The 27,780-nt window shown below is 38.0% G+C and overlaps 1 protein-coding gene across 1 annotated transcript in view; it reads right to left on the reverse strand.

The window, feature by feature from the left end:
• Positions 1-27,780, reverse strand: part of LOC143287484 (piwi-like protein 1) — a 45,561-nt gene that overhangs the window by 3,073 nt on the left and 14,708 nt on the right. The window contains exons 8-21 of the mRNA XM_076595504.1: positions 27,625-27,705; positions 27,172-27,285; positions 26,461-26,649; positions 26,136-26,211; positions 25,294-25,395; positions 19,774-19,914; positions 17,198-17,500; positions 16,050-16,145; positions 15,283-15,399; positions 14,782-14,976; positions 12,201-12,389; positions 11,676-11,746; positions 8,704-8,881; positions 28-7,472 (exon numbers count right to left, since the gene is read on the reverse strand). Coding sequence (XP_076451619.1) covers positions 7,386-7,472; positions 8,704-8,881; positions 11,676-11,746; positions 12,201-12,389; positions 14,782-14,976; positions 15,283-15,399; positions 16,050-16,145; positions 17,198-17,500; positions 19,774-19,914; positions 25,294-25,395; positions 26,136-26,211; positions 26,461-26,649; positions 27,172-27,285; positions 27,625-27,705 — 1,939 coding nt within the window. The 3' untranslated portion in view covers positions 28-7,385. The remainder of the gene's footprint in view (positions 1-27; positions 7,473-8,703; positions 8,882-11,675; positions 11,747-12,200; positions 12,390-14,781; positions 14,977-15,282; positions 15,400-16,049; positions 16,146-17,197; positions 17,501-19,773; positions 19,915-25,293; positions 25,396-26,135; positions 26,212-26,460; positions 26,650-27,171; positions 27,286-27,624; positions 27,706-27,780) is intronic.

Genomic DNA, 27,780 nt, shown 5'->3' on the forward strand with positions numbered 1-27,780 from the left:
CACTTCGCCACGGCGGCTGGTCTTGACCTTTAACTTCAGAGGAAAGAGCTTACTCTTCATAACTACCATCGGACAAAACTTAAATGCCATTTGCAATAGCTGATAAAATGCTGATGTAAAAGTTCACCATACTACCATCCAAAAATTCAGACAAAATGAGATGGGCTGAGACTCAGTTTACACAGAGTAAAGACATTATGGCAAAATCACTAAAAAAAAAAAAAAGAAAAAAAAAAGAGGTAAAGTTTGATCCAATTTATGATCAGACGCTGATGCATGTCAAAATTTAAAGTGAACAACAATGGCACATTTTAAGTGTGAACATCAAGTACATGTCTTTAAATATAAAAATTCCTTTCAATCAGATTATAGTTTCAGTTTCTCAAGGCATCCTTACATTCAGACAAATCCATATATACTACACCACATCTGATAGGCAGATGCCTGAAAAAACCTTGTGTGCATGTATATATATTTGTGTGCCTATCGGAGTGGATTTTCTCCCAGAATTTTGCTAAATGACAGTACTACTTTTGCCATTAGTTCTTTTTCAGTGTGCCAAGTGTAAACTGCAAAGGACTTCGTTTATCATCTCAATAAACATAAAAAAAACAAACACTACCAACACAAACCCATAAAACTAAGTTTATGAAAAATTATCCTAACCCTTTAGCTCCTTGGGGCAAATAAGACAAGACTGTGCTCCAGGCATCTGTCCTTCCTATATCATCCCCAGATTACAAAAAAATTGTAAAAAAGGAAAAAACAAACAAACCCAACTTCAAGGTCAAACAAAAAATACATAAACATCATAAAAAAAACCAAAAAAAAAACACCAAACAACCAAACAAAACACTGCAGAATGGACAGCTTGTGCCCATCGTAAGTGTTTACAATTTCACTACCCAATCACCAGAGCAAAACAGCACAGACAGTACATCATACACTGCGAAAAAGAGGAAAAAAAAGTCAAGGCTTGCTTGAAAAAAGAACTAGGAATGCACTAGGAAAGCAGAAAAAGCAGACAACAGTGAAAGAAGAAAAAAGGCAGAAATAAAGAGAGCAATAGAAAATAGCAAATTTCTAGCACATAATTTCTAGAAAGTGGAGATGCTATTTATACTGAAAGACCCCCCAGCATCCCCACATGGAGACACAAATGAGAAGGGAAAACAAAGCGAGACCAAATTTGTTAGATTCATATGTAATGCTTGATAAATCTAATACACAAATTCTGACAGATGGAATGTCCAAAGATGTGCCACAATGGTATGTTCTTGATGGGCCCGACTGCTGAGCATTCAGAGCACTGGACTTTTCAATCCAAGGATCCAGGTCTGATCTCAGCAAGGTGAGATTAAGGTGAACAGATGTGCATACCTATTAGTGTTATGGACCACCTTCATGAAAACACACACACATATATATACACACACACAGAAGACCATATATCCTGGCACAGTTGAAGGAGAACTCTAGACCCTGAAGAACATCCAAGGTACCATTCAGGGACTGGTCCATAAGACACAAGTGGCAGTTCTTCATTGCTGCCCTCTGTATGCCAGATTGCATAACAGGCAATATATAAGTAAACTTCTATCTGAGAAGACCAAATATATGCATTAAGATCCTTCAATCAATCTTTGTGCTTGGTGGACCATGGAAACAAAGAAATAACCAGCATGCAACCGCAAGAAGAACCATCAACAAACTGATTTTGGTTGTGCAATAGAAAAAAAAAAAATCTTGACCTGTGGCCTTTAACTCCAGATTCATGTTCTGACCACAACAAATCTGTATCAAATCTCATGAAGGTTAGCTGCAATACCATGCTCTACTGTGCTGACAAAACTTTTCTATTGTGCACCACCACATTCTTTTATCAAAGACCAAGCACAAGCAGTCCACAATGTTGCCAGTGGCTATCCACCAATAGTCAAAATGGTGTTTGTCACTGTGATCTGATTCTGTAGACACGGGACATCCACCTACACATAACAAAACAAGTGCTTTGTTTCTGAACGATCCAACAACCTGGGGTGAATACCATCACTGTGCACCACTCCTACAAATGTCAGTCTTCATGAACATGCCTATTCAAGAGTGAAGTTTCTGACGTGAAAGGAAAAATAAGCGTTTCCATAAGATAAAGCTATGGGTATAAAGGAACAAAGAATTTCTGACATCTGCTCATTGTGTTTTTATCATCAATGATGCTGCTGCACAAATTCTTTCCAGTTTCAGACATGACAGGAATATCCCATGATGATGTTAATGCCTATCACACTCACAGGTTCAAATCTGTTCAAGTCAACCCAATCAGCTCATTCAAGTCTGGCCTTAAAACCCACCTCTTCCCAAAATAGCCTCCCTTTCCTACCTCTTCCTTGTCTTCAGTTTATCCAGTTTTAGAGTTATGCATTCGTGTGAAAGCGCTTTGATTTGTCTTTGCACAAGATTCAGCGCTATATAAATACCATTATTATTATTAAATCCACATCCTCTAAGTTGCTCATTCATGATGCTAACCAATGAACTACAGTGGATGTCAATGTGGCACCTTTTATTTCTTAAGGTGTTTCTCAATTCAAGGCCATTTAATGTTCAACCTGTTCATTTCCTGTGACTTCAATGTTACAAAAATTACTGGACAAATGTTGACATATAAACAGAAAACGGATCCAAATGCTAATACATGTTAAAAAATGCTTACACTATTTTGCAATTTTGATGTACACAAAACAAACATCCTTCAATTACAGACATACACACACACTTTTTGGGTTATTCAACTTTAAAACAAAAGTCTAGACTGAAATTTACATACTAAACACTTTTTATCTTCTTACATAATGTATAGTCATGAACATTTCATGTAACAAGGTATCTTGTTTTTTTCTGGTTATGCAGCACACCCTATGCAAGTTCACTAATTTTGTGCAGAGTGGGGAAGAGGCTTAATCATGATAAGGTCATCAACAGGCACAAATCCACTCTTTAGAGATGGATGGTGACTACTGTGTGCATGCATATGTGTGTGTGTGTGTGTGTGTGTGTGACAAATCAACACTAAACCACAACTGGGCACAAGTCACAATGGCTCACTGAATGATGCAGACCCCATGTCTTCATTTCCCAAAAGAAAGGTGGAGAAACATCAAGACTGTCCTGATTCAAATGTGACACCTGAAGATTGACTTGCGCTAAGAAGGAAGCAGTGTGTGTGAAGTTTTCAATGAATGCTGCTGAAGAAGGGACTGTTCTTGACAAACAACAGCTGATCTGCTCTGTGAAGTGTTTATCAGGCTTGCTACTTCTACTTGGCTGCCAGCTTTAGAGAAGCCTTCCTCTTCAATTTTGTGAGTGTACTTCCATGTAGAGCCATGTTTGATTTTATGGATTCAGTGAAACAGGCAAAATCAAACCATTGACATGATTTTTGCTTCTTCCAAGATTCACACTGCCAACAGTGAGCAAAGAATATCAGTTGGCAAAAGGTAAAACTCTGCAGGCTTTGTTGTTTTCCGTAAGCCAGATTAGTTTTACTAACTTTCAGTTGTAGTTTTAGTAACTTACACAACCTACTTATAATTCAGTATATATATATCTGACACTGGTGGGAAATGTACTAGAAATCACTTACGTTTTCACTGTCATATTCATAAAAAGGAATCACTAGAAAAGTTTTGTCAATATTCATCATGCTGCGAATTTTGATTCTATAGCACTAGTAATTTCTTAGCAATTGCCAAAGTTGAACTTAAATTTGCACAACTACACATACACACGCACACAAGCCTGCAAACCGAATCAGGGTGATTACGCAGTGTTGTTTACACACGAGTCAAAATGTTTAATTTTAAGCCTGTAATTTTGTCAACATGAACAAAGGCAATACAGTGAACAGTTCAGAACATTCTTACTGAATTGTTTTGTTACATAAAATTATCAAAGCAAGATGAACTGTAGTACAAACACGTAAATTCAGGCAGCTAGATGTTAAGTAATTAATACTGATTAAGTGCAGTCAAAACAGTCATTCTGTGCACGTGGAACACCCCATGCATCACCCACTGACAATCCGCAGTCAAGCTCTTTTTCTTAATCATGATCAACTCCTTCACCGGATAAGTATTTTCATTTGAAATAACCTCAGCACATACACTGCTGCAGTTGCTATTTACACACGGCATATGCTCTCCTTTATTCAAAGCTGAACTGGGCATTTTTTTTCTTTCTTTTTTAGCAAAGCTGAACTGGCCATCTTTATTTTTCTTGCAACAGCGTAACATCTGTAAATTATTAATACAACAAACATTCCATTTAATCAAAACCAAACATTGCATTTTATCAAAACCAAAAGGAGGTAAGACAACAAAAACCAAAGGTGAAGGGGAAAAACAAACAAACAGAGGAAAACTGAATCCTAGACATGGACCAACCCTACAACTTTCACAGTTTCATATAAAACATTGTGAAGAGTAAAAAGAAAAGTGATTTTTCAAAGGAAATTCTATGCGTGATACAAACTTTTTTGAAAGAATACAAAAGCATAAATATGCACATGTGTAAATTATGTGCTGCCTGCTGGGAATGGCAAATATGCTGACACAATGGTGTGCCTCAGTTTGCATACAAGATGTATACTTATGCTTGGAGTTTAAAAAAAGAAAGTCTGGGCGATCTTCAGAACAAACACCCCTGGGCCGAAGTTCAATGTAAACCAAAAATAATACATGAACAAAAGGAAAAGAAGAAGAAAAAAAGAGCATAGTCACTATGCCAACAACCTTCTTTGGTGCCCATGGGCACTTCTTGCATAAACAAAACCTTGAACTTGGTGTAAACCTGCCAAAGCATACTTCACTTTTCGTGGCATGTTTCACACTGCCATCTAAAAATGACAATACTTTGACATATGTGAGACAAACTATAATCTGACTGGCTTTGCTTAAAGCTACAAGTCTTTGGACATGACAATAGTCCACAACAATGACCTGACCACATGGCTTTCTGCCTTTTAATGTCAAGTTGTTCACATCATTTAAAAAAAACAAAACAAAAAAAAACAAAAAAAAAACCGCCCCCAAACCAACAGGAAAACACTGTTTACTTTTCCACCCACCTCTTTCCTTCCCAAAGTCATTCCCCCTTGCTTACTTGCTTCCCCCTTGAAACCCTTCCATAACCATTTCTATTTAAAACATTAAGCTTTTAAGGTGTTTGTCTTGGTAGCCCACAGAACAGCCGAGTGAATGTGGAGGTGGTGAAAAACATATGGCGACCTGCAACACACCTGACCACCAAAACTGCTTCAAGTGAAACTGACAACCGCACCTTACAGAAACAAACCATAAAGACACACCTGAACCCCTTTTGTTTGACTACACAACTAAGAAATGAGAGTCTATCTGTCCCTGTTGGTCATTCTGTTTTTCAGATATATCTTGCTTAGTTGTATGACAATTGACAATAGTTCATGGAACTCCAGTGTACAGTAAAGAAATGATCTTGGGTAGGCCTCAGCTTCTGTCTTATTACAACATGGATGTGCAAGGTGTAACTGAATTTTTATCATGTGATTGTCACTATAAAATGTGACAAGTCAGATGACAGCTGGCAATCAATTTTCAGTGTAGATACTGCTGCATGCTTCAAGAACAGTTTGGTGGAATGTTAAGTCTAAAATGCATATTTTTACATTTTTGATATTACACTGTGGAACTATCACAAACACAGAAAGACTTTAATCATGAAACTGATCTGTTTCTGTATGCAACTGAGAAATCTTGCACTGCATAATACGCCAATCACTTACCATTCCTCAATGTTATAACACTAAGATTTTCTTTGTGACAAGCATAAATCAATTTCTTGTTAAGATTTGGGATTTCTGTTCACATTACTATCCATATACAGTTCAGGGTTCCCATAAAAGAAACTATGATTGACCGAAAATGACTTCCATAAAATATACTTGTCCCTTCCCATATCTCTGTATTGAAGAATTAAAAGCTAATCAAATGTTATTACAATAAAGAACAACTTACAATCATTGTTTCTTTTAATCTGTAAGATAATTCAAACTTAAACAATATTTTTGTAGTCAATCTTTTTTTCTTCAGATTCCCCAACCCCTACCCTACAGCAACTTCTGTTGTTAAACAGGCTTGATGATTTTTTTCATCACAAATAGATGCAAGATCTCTGTTACAATTATTTTATTTTATTTATTCATTTTTTATATATTTTTTTTAATGCTCCTGCGATTTCATGTGATGACTTTACTTGTGCTCATTTTTAATTTGATCTTTTTATGCACAACTATGGTCTGCTCAGAACTTTCAACCTTGAAAGTAGAGCATTATTTTTCCTATTTATGTTCATAATGATGCTCAACAAAAAAAAAAACATAAAACAAAACCAAAACGCCTGTAGATTTGTCTCCCCTGCTCAACAGGCACACACCATCCGTTTTGTGTACCAAATGAAATGAGTTTACAGGAAACTTAGAATGTCCAAGAATTAAAAAAAGAAAGGTTCCTGTAAACTGTTTGCTCAAACTTCTAGGCTGACAACAGCTCAAGCTTCAGTTGCAGCTGAAAAGAATTTGTGCCAGTCTGTTAAAGATATGCAGTTATACAAGTACATTCTTTGTAAGGATATTTACAGCTATACAAGTAGTTCAATACAATGTTTATGGTTAAACAATGACAGAACACACATCATTGGGCACAGGCTTCAAAGAATCATCCGAAGTGTATCATTTTGATGTCTGCACTGATGAAGCTTACTGTGCTCCTGGATTACTCTTAATGGATCTGTAGTGCGTATCCTGAGGAGATTATGGCTAAGAGGCATTCTGAGATTCACACACTCAAGCACACTATGTCTTTTCCCTTCAATAGGGAGAATGGGATGGGAAAAAACATACACAGTCACAACAGAAATGAAGTTGACAGCTTTAAACTTTAAAACTCAAAACTGATCAGGAATAACTTTTTAACAGCAGATCTCAGCCTACAATCTAATAAAACTCTGGAAATTATTGCTGCCTTTAAAATGAACTGTGACCTTAAAATTGTAACTAAAATATTGACGCAGTATTATCACACCTGTGTCCATCCTGTACATGTCAGTGATCACAAGCTGCAAACACCAGCACCGTCCATGCCCTCCACAAGTTAAAACAATTGCACAAGTCTTTGGGGCTCACTGTTTGCAACAACTGATTTAAAAACAAAAAAGAAATACTGTCAGAAACAGCTTTACTCTTTTGCAATGTCATACCATCACTTGACAAGGCATTGCAAACTTAAGAAACAGCACCATATTTAGTCTGTAACAGCACAAACAGCTTTTGTGCAGTCTCAGGAGAAAGCAGCTCACAAGAAAAACAAGCGATCTGACAGGAGTTCTGAAGGCTGCTTGTGGATGCTCTCACCAACCAGGTATGCCAGCTTGTGTGCGTACTGCAACACATGAACACATTGATAGTGAGAAACACACTGACAGATTTTTAGGCCAACACTTCTGAAGGAAAATTATGTTGAATACTATACTTCATTTTGGAGGGTGGATCTGGGAAGGATCAGAAGAGGAAAATGAATCATTTTTATTTTGCACATGTAATTCAACTCTCTGCTTGACATTTTTCAGAAACCAAATTATTATATTCTTCACCAGTGATTAGCTGATGATACTCAGCTACAAAAGCCTGTAGAACCTAACTAAGTACGCAGTCTGATTCTGTGAATGCAGGATTGCATTCTCAATGTTAAATCCTGGATGACATTAAACAAACTAAAGTTAAATGATGACAAAACTGAATCTATGATTATTTCCTCTGCAAAAATGTCCGCATCTACTTCTTTTCCTGCCTCTACTGTGGCTGGTGATACCACAGTTCAGTTTTCTAAAGCAGTAAGGAAACCTGGAGGCATTCTTGACTCAAACCTCAGCATGCACGCTCAGGTAGTAAACTGATATGCACAGTCAACTGTGAACTTTGTTGCATCAACTCTGTCAGTACCTTTCTGTTGAAGCTACTAAAACTCACATTTCTGCTTTTGTGCTGTCAAGACTCAACTACTGTAATTCTCTTCTCACAGACTGACCACATAATCTTCTTCAGCGAATTAAAAAACTTCAAAACAATGCAGTTTTTTGTTGTTGTTTGTTTGAGAAAGAGTGGTCATGAATAATTTGTAGTATTTTCTTTCATGTTAAGTGCCCTAAGCTCTTAGAGAGAAAGAGCGCTACATAAATGTACATTATAATTATTATCATTCCAATCAAATTATTCATAATATTTCATCCACTAGTCTCACCATCTGATAAACCATTGTGTTGTTACTCTGCAAATTTTGGCTTGTAGATTTCTGTTTTCTTTTGCCTTGGTTTAAATTTCTCACATTAATAACAATAACCAGATGATCTGACATTCCTGACAGCCTGAAGTGCACAAATGTATCATGCTACAAACTGCAACCTCCACTACTGTTGTGCACTACAACTCCTATCATAAATCTATTCCAGTTATTGTCGGTGTAAAAGATTGTACTTGCAGATCAATTTGACAAAGTTTAGAAAGAAAATCGCATAGCATGCTAAGTTGACATCTACAGTGGACTTTAGTCTCTGTATTTTTGTTCAAATTATATAATCAGATAATCATCAGAGCTATGGCAAAATGACTTTTACCAAGCAAGGAGCTGGAACTCGCACTGTCCCTGGCCAGTTGTAGTACATGTGTGTCATCTTGTACGTGAACACTTGCATCTTCTCTGGTGGGAGATTGATTTCATCATGCACCACTACGTAGTGTGTGGGGGAAACTGTTCCCTGACGCACATGTTGTGAGACCACGAAGTAGTCATACCTGTAGACACAGCACAAACAATACTGCAACACTACATGTGAGGAGATCTTATGTTTAACTATACACACCCACACACTCTCATGTGAATTTCAATGCCACTTATCTATCCTTAATTTCCCTCAAACATGTGTGAGGTAAATGGGGAAAAACAGAAACAAACACTTGTGGAACACAGGCCCAGGTGTGAGGACAGCATCTTTGTGTTCATTGTTTTACAAGCAAGGATTCCATCCCAGTGGCCCATTCAACTTGGTGGCATATTCAACACACAGATATAGTATGGCATATGTGATTAGCATCGTCTTTCTTAGACAATACATTTGAAATGAATTCATTCACACTGATTTATTAATTATCTGACAAAAAGTCATGATGTAATCAAATTTATGCAACAATCTCACCAATACACCTGTCATCTCAATACTGGTAAAGCACAGCTAAAGAAATTGGCTTTCATAATGATATACTTGAAAACAAAATATGGATGTTTAACTTTTTCAATTTCCTCCTTGATCAAGTAAACTTCCATATGTGACCATCACAGTTTGGTCAAATTTTGGTAAAACAAATTCCTAACTGGTCAGCTTAATATCCATATGTAAATGAGTTCAACAGAGGTTGCTAGTTCCAAAACAGAAGAGACAATGGAACAATGATTTTAAACAGCAAACAATGGAACAATGATTAATGTTGTAAAAAAAAGAAAAGAACTTTTACAAAATATAGAAGAGGTTGAAAACCACAACTGATGTTTGCTGTAAATATTGAGACTGCATAACACTAACATTTTCTATACATTTGCTGGTATTTCAAAAAAGAAGCCAAAGTGTATCATGCAAAGAAATCAAAAAGGACAAAAAACATCATCCTAACCAATGCATACATACACATAAAATGAGAGAGGCAAGGCTTTCAAGACTCACTTGTGATACACTTTAAAAAAAAAAATCTAATCGTTAAAATGTGTTCTGTATTTGTTATTATAAAGCTTCGCGTTTAAAAAAAAAAAAAAGGGAAAAAAAAAGAAAGAAAAAAAAAGAAGTCCTAACCAGATTCGAACCCCGCGTGTTCGGGTGAGAAGAAACTGCCTTATCCATTACACTATCGTGGCTCCTTAACTGACATTCTAAAATTGAACATTTGAACATTTTTAAAGGGCGATAAATCAATTGCGGTATTTGCAGTGAGAACGCTGTTTAAATCCTATTATTCTGGTGTATCTTGGGCATTCAAAAAATCTTTAAGGGCAATAAAAAATTCTTTTTAATGGCTATTGCCGCAATCACACTGCAACATTTAGCCGTTTTCACTAGATCTGGATAGATGTACAAGTTTAGTTACACCCGCCGGGAATGTAGTATGACACGGTCGATTCAATTTCTCTTTTATATTCATTCTAGTTTTATAGTTTTAAAGTTGATATGAAAATTTAGTATTTTGTTAAACTAATAACATGTAGAGAGCCAAGTACAAGTACTTCTAAACGTCGTAAGAAGTGAAAAGGACTTCATTTTGAGAAAAGTCAAGACTGGAAATTTTTTTGTTTCATCGTGATCAACTCAAGGGTATTAACTCGCATGGTTTACAATTTTTAACTGTGAATTCCGACTGATTCTGTGGATATTTTTATGGCAGTTTGGGGCATAATGCAGTAAGTGATGAGGCGTTCACAAATCTTTCTCTGAATAAATATTTAACGGTCTCCTTCTCTAACTTTCCATCACATGTTATTGTGTATTGTCCATTGAATATAGGATTGAACGGGCAGGTCAACAACATGAAACAAAATGGCGTCGTTCGCGTTCGCGAAGAATATGAGCACGCGCTTTGAATGTGTATAAATATGTGTACGCAACTGATTTTTGCCCATGACCTTCAGGGCTCAGCCAAAAGATCTGTAAAGTCCACTCGTCATATTGATTTTAGTATTTTCCGAAAAAGACCACTTGGGCGAATGAACATAGTGAAAGCCCTTTACACTGAGAGTAAAACACATAAGCTTTTTATGTTTTGAGTATAATTTCAATATGTAATGTTTAAGATGAGAAAGATCAGTTTAAAGCAAATTAAGTCCCCCAGCATTAATTACAGAGTAATTTCCATTTTTTACTACCTGCACCAAAACATTTGCAAAATAAATAAAACTTCCATGCTTAGCAAAAGAAGTTCCTGTTTGAACAAAAAATGATAATAATGACTGCTCTTGTTGTTGTGTCAGAATATCAGATCAAAGTGCCAAGTTTAGAGAATACAAAAAATAAAAATATAACAGTAAATGCAGTTTGCATATAATTAGGCTTCATTTTTTTTGTGTGTGCCCATCCCAGAGGTGCAATATTGTTTTAAACAAGATGATTGGGAAGAACTGAATTTTTCCTATTTTTATGCCTAATTTGGTGTCAACTGACAAAGTATTTGCAGAGAAAATGTCAATGTTAAAGTTTACCACGGACACACAAACACACACAGACAACCGAACACCAGGTTAAAACACAGACTCACTTTGTTTACACAAGTGAGTCAAAAAACCAAACAAAAGAAACAAAACCAAGTTCCACACCACACATCTCGTTCACACTTAAAACAATTATTCCCTGAAAATGTACACCAGGTGTTTGCAGCCCTGGATCACTTCAGTGGACATAACTTCCATAACCATGTAAGACATGACATTTGCACTTCCTGAAGTCTGGCCCTAAAATAAGCAAATGCACTGGACAAGCACTGCACTTGTAAATGGACGAGTGTAATCGCAGCTTTACAGTGGGCAAGGAAGTTGTAAAGTAGCACTTACTGGTCGCGTCGAGTAACTGTATGATCCAGCACTGTTCCAGGTGGTGGGTTGTCCAGCTGTCCTCCTTCAGCCTAAAGGAAGCCAGGCAAAGCATTCAGTCCCTTTTCTTACTTTCAAAACATCTGCTTAAAAATTAACATGAGTCTAACAAGAGTACATGCCCACCCCCACCTGGAACTTTTGTACACCTCAGGTTTGTGGAAGCAAATAATTATAGCTGAAGACCATTCAACCCTGGGGAGTTTACAGCTTCAGCAGATTTTCATGCCATTTTGAGGCAAAAAAACCCCTAACAAACTGCAGAAAATATACTATTTTTCATCCAAATTATGTGTAGACAAATGCAGAAATACTTTAGAAGTTAGTTACTTTTCCTTATGGTTTTATGCATATGTAGGAACATGAAAACTGTTTAAATGAGAGAAATTCTGACCCCAGGGCAATGCTCAGGTGCAGGACTGAATAAGTCAACAACTATTTTACCATTTCACATCATCAGTCAAATATGCTATTTTTTCTACCCACCTTCTGGAAGATCCTGGTGTTGATACGTTTCTGGACAATGACCACAGTCAGTTTTGGGTGATAGTCTTTTCCAAAATCATTGAAGCTTTCCAAGATTTGACTGACTTCATAATCTTGAACAATAGGCAGCTGGCCATCACCAACCCCATCTCGGAACACAATGATCTTCTCAGGCACTCGATGATTGCACTGGAAAAATTCAAAAGGAAAATGCTCATATATCTGGCAATTAGACTTTTCAAGTTTCAAATGGAAATGTGGTTTGGATAGCTGCCACAATAAACTCAATAAACAAGATCACCACAATGTGAGGTGTCCCCCTTCAATAAGATGCATTCAGAATAGCTCTGTGTTGGGACAGTAGTAACCAGCATAAATCATAAATCAATATAAAAATTACAACTCAATCATTTCTTGTAAAAAAAAAAGACTAGCAAAGTATTGATGGAAAAGGCCAAACCAGTTGAAAGCTGGGGAGCAAATAATGAAGTGTGGGTGGGGGGTGGGGATAATTTATTTTTTGTTTTTTGTTTTGGCAGGGGTGGGGGGTGTGGGGGTTGGGTAGATGGGTGATATATACTGGATATCAATTCTTATTTAAGTATGAAAATCATACAGATTTCTCACTTAAGGTGTAAGCTGCATCTATTGACCTAAATAATATAGTCTGCTCTAGTTTTTGTCAAAACAAAAATTATGTGCAGGAATGTGAATGTTTCCACTGCGGCAATGAACACCAGTCAGCATGCCACTGTTTTAATACCAGGACAAATTTTACCATTATGCCTATTGATGATTTAACTTGGTCCTGTCTTTAGATACTTTACAACAAAAACTCAAAGTCATATGTCCAACTCCCCAAACAGAAACCCACATGACTGACAGCATTCCAAGTTGTGGATGAAGAGAGAGAGCTTGTTCTGGTTAGAAACTAAACAAAAAAAAAGAAAAAAGAAGAGCTTCAACTGATCCCAAAGGAAGTAACTGCACTGGTGGGTCACACTAAAGTATGTGTAGTTAAATTATGTTTTTTGCTCTGCTTCACTGTCAGAAAATAAGTTTATGAATGTGAGCATTTCCATCTAAACCTGGCAGCACCTGTCCAATCTATAAGGACCTCACTGTGTGGAAGGGAAGCTGTTGTAATCAAATCAATATTTTAACATTTTCTTGACTTTTACAGCTTTCTAACTTGGATATTTCATAAAAGATGTCAGAAATCATTTCACTTTGAAGCCTAGCAGACACACCACAGAATGCGGTTTTAGTCACTGAAAGTACCACAGTAACACTTGTGTACCTGGTTGTTTCTTTGATTTTGATGCTATTTTATTACTATTTGTTTTGTTTTTAACAAGATGGAGCCCATGGAAACTATTTATTAAGTTTTCTCAAGAATGGAAGTGGAAAGGCACATTAAGCACCAGCTGACTTGGGCAAATACACACAAAAATTTTCAGCTGATGCTTATGTGACATCAATGACAGAGGCTGATTATACCCCTTTTTCATCAGCTTGCTGTCCCCAATGAAAATGGAGTATAATGGCAGGCATGAAAATGGTCAAACATGTAAAAGCCCACTCATGCATTCAAGTGAATGTGGGAGTTGCAGGTCATGAACAAAAAACAACAAAAATTCTCTGCTGGTATCAATCTTTGTTTTCCTAGATCATTTAAAATCATTGCTTCATTTTGCTACTTCAGCACTGCATTTTTAATTTGAGTTTAGCTTTCTGAAGCTCAGAGCAGCATGCTACTTTCACAATGTAACAATTGGCAGGTCTGGAAACTTCACATATGAACTCGATTTTCAAAAGGACTCTCACTATGGCTAATTTCTGTGCCATATTTGATAAAGGCTGAATATGACACCAGCTCTTACCTGAAAGGCTATATCTACTGTGCCATATTGTGACCCTGACTGACTTTTGAATTCCATTAGAGTTCTCTGCCCGTCACTGCCAATCACTGTCACATTTGAAAAGGTCTAGGTAAAAGATGTGAGCTCCATCATACAGTGATTCATCTATTTCAGCCATGCTTACTCAACAGCAGTCATTCTCTGGTAAATTATAATGTCACGTTTGGTGAAGACCGCATGTGTAATCTATCTGGCTACATGGTTTTTTGTTTGCCAAGTTCTGACCTTGCCAATGTATAATTCTGATCTTGCTATTGTATACCAATATGATCTATAATATAAACATGGTCAATCAATGTTATGAGTGTTACGAAGATTGGATGCAGGGTGTGTGCTCTATTGTTAAAAAAAAAAAAAAAAAAAAAAAAAAAAAGCAAACACATATGCGTGAGCTCTACTGTTTTTGCAAATTATCCAAACACATACAAGTTAAATAATGGTACCCTGTTTCCTTTGCACCTTTGTTTTCTCAATTCTAATTCATGCAGCAGCATCAGAAAAAGTCAGGGTTCCCATTTTCCTCAACATGGGTCCTACCACACAGCCCACTAGTGGTGGGGCATTCATACACAATACACACACTCCATGCCCAGGCCAGAGTGACGGGTGGCACTGGCAGCTATCTTGGACAACCCTGAAGATCCTGACAAGACAATTACCTCGTGGTATTTCCTGAGGGCAGAGACCATGAAGATGCGCAAGCCAGGCACCAGTTCCTCCCCTTGCATCTGAATTCGCACCCGACTGAACCAGCGTGTCAGCTCTGGATTGGTGCTCGCCACAAAGCCACCAATCGACCGACGGCCACGAGAAATGTCATGGAAAGAATCCACTCCAACCACCATTGCAGTTTCCTGTGATACACAAAAAACCAGGCTTTATAAGTCAAACTTGAAAAAAACAACAACAATGCTTACATTTAGAAAAATAAAACATACAATGGTTAAGTTCTAATCAAGTAGATGAGTCAGAAATGAAAAAAAAAAAAAAAAAAAAGAGAGAAGAGTTTACTATCACCATGAAACGAAAAAAAAAAGAGAAGAGTTTACTATCAACATGAAAGTAAGTTTGAACTCTGATTCAAAAACTTCTGTCAGTTTACTGTACTTGCAAGGTTTAACCAAGTATTAAACAAGAATTGTAAAGAGAAAGCAACTCACCAGAGGGTTCTTGACAGCCCACAATTCTCCTCCCAGCTTGCAGTTGATCTGCAGTACAATCTTCTGTGTCACACTTCTCAGCTTGCCTTTGTCTCTTATCGTCTTGTGGATTATCACCTGCTCACAACGTTTTATACAATCAGTGTATCAGAAATATTAGTCCAAAAGACTAAATATGCAGTAATCTGAGGGCTGAATAACAAGAGGACAGATAATGAATACACAAACTATAATGTAATGAAACCATTCCAGATCATTAAGAAAAAAAAGAAGAAAAAGAAAAAGAAAAAAATCTGCACCCTTACAATCACACTCACATATTACATTTCATAGTTTATCTAAAAAAAAAAAAAAAGAAAAAAAAAAGAGAAGTATCTACACAGCCATATATCCTACATTTTTTTCAACACACCTGCACGCATGTTTTAAACAATCACTATAACTGTTGGAAATTCAGCAATTACTAAGGATTTTCAATTGCTCTGAAATTCATAAATGAAATCAAATATATTTATTCAACAAAGCTGATCAATCATCTTTCATTCTTTGTCTCATTAAATTTATTCTCTCTCACAAATTTAAAATATTTATACAGACCCTAAATGTGTGTTTGTTTGTGTGTGTGTGTGTGTGTGTGTGTGTGTGTGTGTGTTGGGGGTGGGTGGGGGGTGGGTGCATGTAGGGGTGTGAGTGAGTGTGTGAGAGTGTGGGTGCGGTGGTGGGGGAAGTGTAGGGTGGGTGGGTGTATGTTCCCAAGCCAAACCCACCTGAGAGGGGACAGGACACTCTACACAGGCAAACTTTTTGACAGCTGAGTATTTGTCCTCCCTGCTGGTTGGCATCACCACGCACACCAGCTGTGTCTGTAAACACACACATCCATCATACATCATTCTCATCTTGGGACAAAATTGTTTGAAGAAAAAAAAAGTGTATTCCAACCCACAAAAATATTTTTATTGCTGCCCTATCATACGCACTGTTTCAGGAACATTACTCCCATACTGCTCTTTCTGAATCCCCAACACATAGCCACATCCCGGTTCGTCTGTCGCAGTCCAAGCATCAGCAGTCCACAGGGATCAACCAACAATTCATTCACGAAAAAAAAACACACCCAAAAAAAGAGGAATTCTTAGGTGACTGGACATAATAAATCTTCAGAACAATGTCATTCTATTTTTCCAATATTTTGTCTAGTTGGCATCAAGCACCATTTTTTTTCCACAATGTACCTTCACTTGATGAAATAAACGAAATATTTGAAACTGACCGCAAAATTTTCCTTCACTAAAATCATGCCAACAGTTTTCTTCTTGCTTGAGTTTGTTAATGCCATCTTAAACCTGATCTGTCACAACCAACAAAAAACTGGTGAGACGTATCACCGAGTTGCCTCTGGATATTTCTGGCCAAGAAGAGCAAACAGATAGGCCTGGTTTGCATCAATTTGACAAAGTACAGTATATGACACCAAAATTAAACTTACTGATGCAAAAAACATTTGACCATCAAGATGAGCTTAAGTTATTTAGCTTAAAACAAAACAAAAGTAGGAATGAAGCAAAGGATAGCGCAAGAGAGCTCAGTCAGCATGGTTCTCAAGTTTACTTCTCTTGGGTCATTTGTTTCCTTGGTTACACCTGGTAAATATCTGGAAAACTAATCTAAGCCCTGCCAACTACTGCAACAGTGAGATGAAATTTCATGTGTATAATTAAGCATAAATGTATTACTCAATAAAAAAGAACCTTTTGGCAATCAAAACCAAACCTCTACATACATTAAAAAAAAAGATGAAATAAAGACCACAATTAAAGAAAGCTATTTTGTACAAAAGATTACACAAAAAAATAACAAAGACCAAAAAAGAAACTGAGCAAGTGTTCTGGACAAGAGATAGTTAACAGCTTACCCTCGGATTGACTGATTCCCGAAGAGCCTTCACTAGTGTTTCAGTCTTGTCATCTGGTAAGGGCACCTGCTCTGGATTCCTCACAGATATGCCCAGCGGTGGGCCAATACGCTGTGCCTCCTGAACAAAGTTCATCACGTCAGGGGTGTTGCGGCGGGTGTAGAAAATAACCCATCTCTCCAAGTTCACAGCTGAGAACACTTTGTTGTGAGACAAGTCTCTACCCCAATCTGCGATTGCACTTGAAGCATGTTTGCCTCCTCCAAAGAAAATGTTCTCATTGGCCATCCTGCGTCCCTCCACCTGAAAACAATGAAACATTTTATCATTACTGGGTAAAATAAATGCATAATGTGAAAATGCTGTCAGCACATCTAATAATATTTGGTATGGAACAACAGTGGAGAATCATACAACCCAGCTCAAATTTCCTGTCAAGTAAATATAATGCACAGATAATAATTAGCATAAGGCAAACATAAAATGTTCAGTTTGAAAATGCTACCTGATAACTGTTTCACAGCCACTGATGGAAACTGCTCGCTGCACTCTTTTTTTCTCTTGATCATAGAATGTCAGTTGACTCGCCTTTGTCTGTTTCTCTTTATCTTGACACTTTTCAGCCCTCTTTTCCATTCCAAAGTCAAACCACCAGTCAATGACTGACAGGACAAGATGCAGAATCAATCTGCTATTATGTGGTCAGTTTCACAGGAGGCAGTTTCTCCAATTTCTGTCCAACAATGTCACGTCTAAGATGATTCAGCCATGTTATTGCAAATTTTGCTGGTATAAGTTAACAAGTTGAACCATCATCTTCTTTCATTTAACCCTTTCGCTGCCAGGAAAATAAGATTTAAGTGAAATCTATTTGCCAGGGTTTTTTCCACAAAAAACAGGTATAAAATTTCAAAAAATTCTGTGCTCTTTGTTACTGGAGAAAGACCCATAAAAGTATATATTTTCTGAAAGGTAAATGAATAAAGATTACAAAACACATGTTTTCCCATTTTATATATTTTCAGTGACATGCTGTTGTTTTGAAATCAGTGTTTTGTTTTTTGTCACATTTTCAACTTGTTCATTACAAACATAAGTCAGGTAATTTGCATTAAAATATCATATTTTCTGGACAAATGGATAAGTGCACACACAAAATCATACTAAAACAACCACAATAATTTTTTTTTTTTTTTAAAGAGACAGATACACAATGCACTGCGACTTCTCCAAGTGATAATATGAATGTGAGGCCACACCCCTTCAGTCTCCACCCCACTTCTCTTCACCTGTCACATGGTCACTTTATCCAGTTCTCATCAGACCGCGTTGGCCGAATGCCAAGAAAATCGGTCACACTGTGTCCTGCTAATAATTTGGTAACTTTCTGTCATCTGCTACAGCTATACAGCCGGTATCACTCACTGATAGTTGTATCTTGGCCACTGTCTTGATTGCTCCCTTTATTATCCATCAAATCGTCCTATGTTTATCACTGTCTTCTCCTTTGAATTTAGGCTTCAATTCTTTCTGAGCATCAGCTAAAGAAAGCAATCTTGATTGATTTAGTCCCCCACGATCTCATATCTTAAGCACGGCGTCAGTCTGACATTTTGCTGAGCAAGTGAGGAAAGGAGTCAGGCAAACACTGCAGCAGTAACTCAACCAAAACGTTCAAATAAAGGACTGCCTCATGATGTAGATGGCGTTTCCAGTTATGAATAGAATCTAGAAAGATTCCCCAAGCTAAAGCTACCAGTATTTTTGTCAATGAACCGAACGCAACCAGGGAAAAGTCATAATATTTCGATGACGAGTTATCTCGTCATTGTGACAGCGAAGAGTACATGCTTGTGCTGACAAGTTATCACGTCATAAGCAGCCTAGGGGTTAAAGAAAAAAAAAAATCCATCAACTTTTGAGTTCGAAATATCCATCAACTTTTGAGTTCAAACGGAGTAAGGAATTATTCTCTTTCTTTTTTCCTCAAACTACTCACCCACTCCACTGAATGAAATAAAATAAAGCAACTGGTTTGCAAGCACATACATGGGTATACATTTCAGTATGCATTAGAGGTGAAATAAGTTTGCAATCTTCTTTTTATCTGTGGTATGCAGGTGTGCATCTAGAAGGTGTCCGTCTGTGCACACAAGACATTCTTTACAACAAAAGCATCTTGCAACCTTAATAAACGTCCTGAAAAAATTATTTCAGTTTGGAAGTCTGTAAACTCTCCCAATGTACTCCTTTCATTCATATCCATCCACATCCACCACTGGTCATTGTTAAATGACCAATAAGAACAGCAAGAAATACAATGACTGACAAGCTGAATAAGTGATCTTATTGTTCTCAATAAAACTGGTTTTTCTATTTTATCCAACACCTGCATCTGAAATCTTGAGGCTGAATAAAGAAGATGAGGGCAAACCTGAAACCCTAAAACATGCAACACAGAGCAATCACAAGCTATGTTCCCACTTCTCACAAGTCGCCCCCAGGCCCCCTTATCTTTCTGTAAGCAACCTGCCATTCCATTGCAAAGACAAGAGGATGAGTAGGAAATGACATACTGCCAGCGCTGTGTCATCCAGACTCAGTCCCCAGTTCTCCAGCTGCTGACGAGCTTCAGGACTGCGACTGATGCTGTCCACAAACTTTTTCATGGTCACTAACCGCTGGCTTGGGGTACAGCGGGTATGAGCACCCAGGTCCTGTCAACAGCGGAAAGACCAACACAAATCCATAAGCATACCTCTCCATGTTCTAATTTGTAAACATCTTCAAATAATTCAAGAGCTTTGCAAAACCTTTAACAAGTGAGGCAAAACTTTCATGCCGCATATGCCTTTGCATGTGTTGTTCGTGACCTTCAACTCATCTCTGCCGACTCCCCGTGTTTTATTGTTGGAGATTTTAATCACTGTGATTTAAAGAAAGCCTTACCTTCTTTTAAACAATATGTTACCTGCCGGACCCGACTGGACAAGACAATCAATCTGTGTTATGGGAACATTCCTAATGCCTACAAATCTGTTCCCCTTGCACCAGTGGGTGTATCTGATCATGATGTTGTTCATTTAATCCCAGCCTACAGACCAAAGATACAGACAGAGCCGATTGTGATAAAGAGTGTGAAAGTCTGGACGTCAGAGAGTGTGGATGAACTGAGAGGATGTTTTGATTGTACTGATTGGAGTGTGTTGACTGACCCATGTGAGAATGTTCATGAAGCAGCTGATGTTGTTACGTCTTATATCAGTTTCTGTGAAGACATGATAATTCCGACAAAGATAATTAAACTTTTCCCCAACAACAAACCATGGATCTCAAAGTCTCTCAAAACAATTTTAAACGAGAAAAAGGTAGCGTTTCAGTCAGGGAACAAGAAGGATAGGAAACTGATACAAAAGAAGCTTAGAGGTGAATTACGAAAGGAAAACAGTAGCTTGTAAAATGGAAAAGGATGAACAGATTGATTTTTCAAATAAACTGAATGATTTCTACTGTCGCTTTGAAAGGAATGGTCTGGGAAGGGAAGTGGTTAGTGTTATCTCACAGTTGCAGGAAAAGATCAAAGATAGGAACACAGGTGAAGACTTTGAGATCGATGCAAAAGTTGTTGAATCTTTATTTTTAAAACTGAATGTCATGAAGGCAGTTGGCCCCGACAATATCTGCGGAAAATTACTGAAAACATGTGCTTCCCAGTTGTGTGACGTGTTCTGTAAAATTTTCAACTGGTCTCTGAAGGACTGCTCTGTCCCCAGCATCTGGAAAAAATCTACTATCTGTCCTATCCCCAAGAAAAAGAACCCAGCCGCACTAAATGATTACCGTCCTGTTGCCCTGACTTCAGCAGTGATGAAATGCTTTGAAAAAATTATTCTCCGACATCTTCTTTCTTTCACTGAACAGCAGCTTGACTCTCTTCAGTTTGCTTATAAAGCACACAGAAGTACTGACGATGCTATCCTAACTCTCCTTCATAATGCTTTCCTTCATTTGAATAACACGGGATCTTTTGTTCGTATCCTTTTTGTTGACTTCTCTTCTGCTTTTAACACAATACAACCTCATCTCCTTGCCCTCAAACTGCTAGGCATGGATGTTGATCCGAAGCTTACTCTTTGGATAGTAAGTTTTCTTCTCAATAGAACTCAGTCCATCCGCTTTCATTCTGCCCACTCTTCTCTAAAATCTACTTCTACTGGTGCACCCCAAGGTACAGTGCTGTCCCCTGTTCTTTTTACACTGTACACAAATGACTGCAGAGGCACAGAGGAAACTCCTGTCATACAATATTTCGATGATTCAGCAATTGAAGATCTGTCCAACTCTGATGCTATTTATTTCAGTGAAATTAAAAAGTTCTGTTCCTGGTGTGAGAAAAACTATCTGGATCTCAACGTATGGAAAACAAAAGAAATGTTAATAGATTTTCGGAAAGACCCCTTGCCTGTAGCTAACCTTGTTATTGATGGTCAAACAGTGGAGAGGGTCAATGAATATAGATATTTAGGGACCATCTCAGACAATAAGCTGACTTCTGACAGAAATGTTGATTCCATTCATAAGAAATGTCAATCTAGAATTTTTTGTTTACAGAAGCTTAGAAATGTTGGTATAAATTCAAATATTCTTCAAAGTTATTATCGATGTTGTATCGAGTCCGTGCTCACAGTTTCATTTATGTGCTGGTATGGAAGTTTGGGAGTGAGGAGTAAGCGTGTTTTGAACGATGTCATGAGTGTATGCAGTAAAATTGTGGGAGTGAAACAAGCTGGTATGCAAGAGCTGTATGAAAGTCGAGTGGTTAAAAAAAGCAGGCAGATAGCAACTGATGACACCCATATTTTAGCAAAGTATTATGAGCTGTTGCCATCAGGACGACGCTACAGAACTTTTAAGATGAAATCCAGAGCTCTGAAGACTTTTATTCCACGTTCAATTCACCTTTTAAATTCTTGAGAACTGTGTGTGTGTGCGCGCGCGCACACTCTCATGTGAGACGTGTGAAAGTCCGTGCATGATAGGCTGTACCTTGTTCTAATTGTGGTGTGTGTGTGTGTGTGTGTTTTACTGAGCTTAAAACGTGACAATTGGTTATAATGAATGTGCAATATGTAGGAAGAATAATGTGCAATATGCAGGATGAATGTACAGTGGAATATGTCTAATGCTAATGTTCATATTCTAAATATATTTGTTTAATAATTACGATGTAATAATTATTTGCAATGTTTTTAAAAGCGAACATGTGAAATGCTTTTATCTGAGAACATATGTTTATTACTCTTGTTTAATCAAGTTATCCGTGTGTGTGTGTGTGTGTGTGTGGGGGGGGGGGGGGGTTGCTGATTATATGGTTGTGGTTTTCCGCAATTCATCATTATTCTTATCTTATCTGTCTATTATAATCAATGTGCAGTATAGTAGGCTATGTTTATAATTATATTCAAATAATGTTTCTTAATTCTTTCTGTTTTTACATTAAGAATACTAGTTATTACCTGCATTGTGTGTGGATGTATGTATGAAACGATGTATGTGATATTTTATTTACATTTGTATCTTCGTAATATTTGTAGGGGCTGTTGTTGGCTTTTACACTTATGGTCTCCATGTTGTTTACTTGTTGTCTATGTTGTGATAATGCACCTGACCAAATTTCTCCACTTGGAGATAATAAAGTTATTCTTATCTTTCCTATAGATTTAAAAACAAAAAGTACACTGAGGCCAAGTGGTTAGCATCGTGGACTGACGGCTGGGAGGACGCAGGTTCGAATCCCAGCGGAGGTGGGTTTTTCGGCCCTGGCCGGCTCATACCCAGAGTTGAGTGTGCTGTGGGCTTAAATGGGGAGACTGGGACCACACAGTCAAGTGTCATCCACTTCAAGTATGCATATTTGGGTGTATTGCTCTAATTACCTGGCCAACACTGCAAGTGTCTGTATCTCTTGAGTCTGGTTAACGCCGGGATATCATTATGACCGGAAGCATAGAGTACAGCCTTGTCACGCAGTCCCAAACCAAAACGGACCTCCATAGCAACATCACCATCGTCATTCTCCTCCTCCTCCATATAAACAAAACAGTCTCAAAGTCTGTGGCCTTTCATGTCCTGCTCTCACGATGACCTCAGTTTCGATACCTCTCCACTTCTGTGCTTGGGGTGAGTCATGTCAGTGTCTTCAGTGTTGGCAGATTCATGGGGGACTGTTGTTTGAGGGACATGGTGGTGGTCTCCACACTGGGAGGGACGCTCACTCAGTCTGGCTCCGTGACTAAGCCATTATTGTCGTTAATAGGGGGGCTTAGTAGGTGGTGTCCTCAGTACATTGAATCAGAACAGGCACCACTAAACACCACCGAAGTGACTCAGCAGCAGTGCAGGGTCTCCTCTGGCATGTGGCCTCCTGGCGACCTAACATCGATGGTTCCCTGCGGACAGCTGACGTTGGCACTGTGAAGGACAAACATGGGTGTGGCTGTGTATGGGGGAATCTAAATGAGTGGCGTGGGAGTAATGCCACTGAAATGGTGCAGATGATGGGGCAGCAAAAAACCCAAAAAAACCCCCAAAAAACAAAAACAAAAAAACCCAAAAAAAACCCCAAACAAAAAACGAACATAAATCCAAAACTTCTGGTCTGCCATTTTCAATCCAAAATAATATTTTTTCATCATAAAAAATAAGTGTCTGTCAAACTGTAAGTTGTGTGCTGGAAAGAGAATGATTCTTCTTGAAGCAGCCCTTTTAGCCCATGATATCTCTAAACCCCATGAGCCAAAAAATAAAAAAAATAAAATAGTCCCTGTCTCTCTCTCTCTCTCTTTATATTCTAATATATTCTTATCTATATATCCTATTAGGCCATAACACAGCAGGATGGGCAGGTCTGTCTCAAGTTTCAAATTAACCCTTTCGCTGCCAGGAAAATAAGATTTAAGTGAAATCTATTTGCCAGGGTTTTTTCCACAAAAAAACGGGTATAAATTTTCAAAAAATTCTATGCTCTTTGTTACTGGAGAAAGACCCATAAAAGTATACATTTTCTGAAAGGGAGATGAATAAAGAATACAAAACACATGATGTTTTCCCATTTTATATATTTTAAGTGACATGCTGTTGTTTTGAAATCAGTGGTTTGTTTTTTGTCACATTTTCAACTTGTTTATTACAAACATTAGTCAGGTAATTTGCACAAAAATATCATTTTCTGGACAAATGGACATCTGCACACACAAAATCATACTAGAACAACCACAATATAAAAAAAACAACTGAAAAAGAAATAGATGCATTGTGACTTCTGCAAGTGATAATATGGATGTGAGGCCACGCCCCCTCAGTCTCCACCCCCCTCCTCTTCACCCCTCTCACACGGTCACTTCATCCAGTTCTCATCAGACCGCGTTGGCTGAGTGCCAAGAAAATAGCTCATACGGTGTCCTGCTAAAAATTCGGTGACCTGTCGTCTGCTAGAGTTGAACAGCCAGCATCACTCACTGATAGTCGCATCTTGGCCACTCTCTTGATTGCTCCCTTTATTTTCTATCAAATCATCCTATAAATGTTCACCACTGTCTTCTCCTTTGAATTTATGCTCCAATTCTTTATGAGCATCAGCTAAAGAAAGTAATCTTGGTTGATTTAGTTCGCCACGAGCGCATGTCTTGAGCACGGAGTCAGTCCGACATTTTGTTGAGCGAGCGAGGAGAGGAGCCAGGCAAAGACTGCGGCCAGTAACCCAACCAAAACGTTCAAATAAAGGAATGCCTTATGACGCAGATGGTGTTTCTAGCTATGAATAGAATCTAGAAAGATTCCCCAAGCTAAAGCTACCAGCATTTTTGTCAACGAACTGAATGCAAAGCAGGGAAAAGTCAGAATATTTCAATGACAAGTTATCTCGTCATTGTGGCAGAGAAGCATACAAGCTTTCCATGACGAGTTATCTCATCATATAGGCAGCCTAGGGGTTAAGGATTTTTAAAGAGAAACTGATATCAATGAAACTGCAGAGGAGGAAAGAGAGAAACAGAGTTGGGCACATGCGCAGTCATAATGAGATGATTACCACTGACCTTCATCACTCTGAAGTTCTGTCTCAAGTCATCAGTCAAACCTGTGAGATGACACAACCCAGGGATGAGACAGATCAACTCTGTGCGGGGCTGTACCGTTTGCTGCAAATAAAGCAAGCTCACGCATATACATTTTTTTAGACCTGCAAAAATACTGTATCTACTTTTTCATCTTTATTACATAATATACATGGATAACCTACTCAGCTTCAGTTTCTCAAGGTGGTGTTCAGACATATGCGCCACACAACATCTGCTAGGTGGATGCGTGACAAGCAGCTTAACCCAATGTGCTAGTCAGGCCTTGAGTGCATGCAAAAATATGTATTTGTGTACCTAACAGACCAGTTTTCTTCTAAAGAATATTGCCAGAGGACAACACTTATACTGTTATGGGATCTTTTTCCATGCACAAAATGCATGCTGTACACAGGACCTTGGTTTATCATCTTATCTGAATGGCTAGATGCAAGTTTTAGTTTTCCAGTCAAACTTGGGAGAGCCCAGACCCTCATGGACACTGTATTCGCAGATAAACGTCTTAACCATTCTGCCACCTTCTTAACCATTCTGCCACCTTCCCACTCAGGAGTTTTAAATCACTGACATGAATGAAACAAAAGAAAAAAAGAAAGAAGTAAGAACACCAACACCCTAATTTTCATCTCCAAATTAGAAAACAAAAACAAAAGAAGCATGAAGAACTGTCACACACAATATTTTTTAAATAATAAAATCTTCTCCCAGCCCCTCACACTTTCAAAAGGAGAACATAAAAGAAAAAAGTTGTAATCAACATCATTTTTTCCAGAAAGATCATCTACAACTAATACTGGCCTTACCCCTCCAATCACTCTTGCCTTTGGACGGTGAACAAGCAGAGGCTGATCCATGTCTACTCTCTTTCCATACTGATTCCTAGACAGAAGAATAACAATCACAAGAAATACACAAACCCAGAAAATAATATATAGAGACGTGTCTCTGCTATGTGTGTGTGTGTGTGCTGTGTGTGAGTGTGAGTGTGTGTGTGTGCACGCACCCATGTGTGTGTGTGAGTTTACATGCATGCTTTGATCACTTTTGAAATTGTTATGCTGTCTGAGTATAAATATGATCTGGGTATTGACATTCAATGTGATTCTTAACCCACGAAACATTGCTTACCAATAGTAGTCAGCAAAGGTGATTTCCTGGCCATTGGAAGTCATGAAGGAGCTGCGTGGTGTTTTCCCCCAGTCAATGTCATCAATACGGTAGGTCTTGTTGTTGTATCTTGTCAGAACCGTGCAACCAACAATTTGTCTGGTGATGTCGTCTTGGAAAGTGTTAGGTCGTTCTTGGATTATCTGTCCCCTGCACAGTCATGTCATGTCAGGGATCACTGAATGTGTTCACTTGTGTGAAATAAAAGTCAACAAATATGAAAAATATAAAGAGAAAACAGTTCCCATCACTGGAGTAAAAAATCTGGAAGACAACAAATGCAAGTCTTTATCAATGAAGAGATATCCATTTCATAAGTCAATTTGCTTTTACCCACCTCAACACAGATTTATCACTACACAGCTCACAAGTGTGTGCGTACATATGCACACACAAACAGTGACCATCTGTCCAAAATCCAGATCATATATCTGCCCAAAACCAGATGGAGAAAACAAACTTGACGACAAGTGGGGAGGGAGGATGTAGTTCATTTATTTGGAAAGGTCAGAAGGAAACTTTTTTTCTTACTTTTTTTCTTTACTTTCTTTGTTTATTCTTTTGAATCAATAAAATGATAGCACCCCAGTCCACAGAAGCAGAGCTACCGTCAAGAACAAAAAATATTACTTTTCTGAAACATTTAAAGAACCCAACAAAACAGCAGCTCACATAAGTTCCAGAACAGTCTGACAGCGCAGGACCCTATGGGAACTATCCAGCAACAACATGAGGCCTCCCTCATGCTCCCTGATGGATGTTATATACCCAGGCCACACCTCCAGCCTATAAACAGAAATCAACATCAGTTCAAATTTTAAACATTAAACACAAGATTTGAAACAAAACACAAACAAAAAAAGATTGGACCACTGAAGGCCTCATACAGTTTTGCTGTTATTTACCACTTATCCACAAATACACTGTCACCAAAAAACAAAACAAAACAAAAAAGTAATCGAATAAGCTGACTTTGTGTAATAAAAGAAAATCCACATTTATATATATATACATATATATCTCTCTATATATATATATCTGAGTAACAGACAGCTTAATTTTCATTTGTCCTGACCATCTGATATCTAGAGAATGTTGCATCCCCTTGTTCACTATCTCACATACTTGTGTGCTGGCACTTGACTGGGTGTAGCTGGGTTGTAGTAGTATCGTCCCACTTGACACAATTTGAGAATGGACATGATCCTGAAAGAGAGAGACATCAGTCATTTTCATTCCTCAGCACTACCTCCAGAGAAATCGTTAAAGGCCTGATAAGCA

This window comes from Babylonia areolata, chromosome 1, assembly GCF_041734735.1.
Source record: "Babylonia areolata isolate BAREFJ2019XMU chromosome 1, ASM4173473v1, whole genome shotgun sequence".
Classification (NCBI taxonomy): Eukaryota; Metazoa; Mollusca; class Gastropoda; order Neogastropoda; family Buccinidae; genus Babylonia; species Babylonia areolata.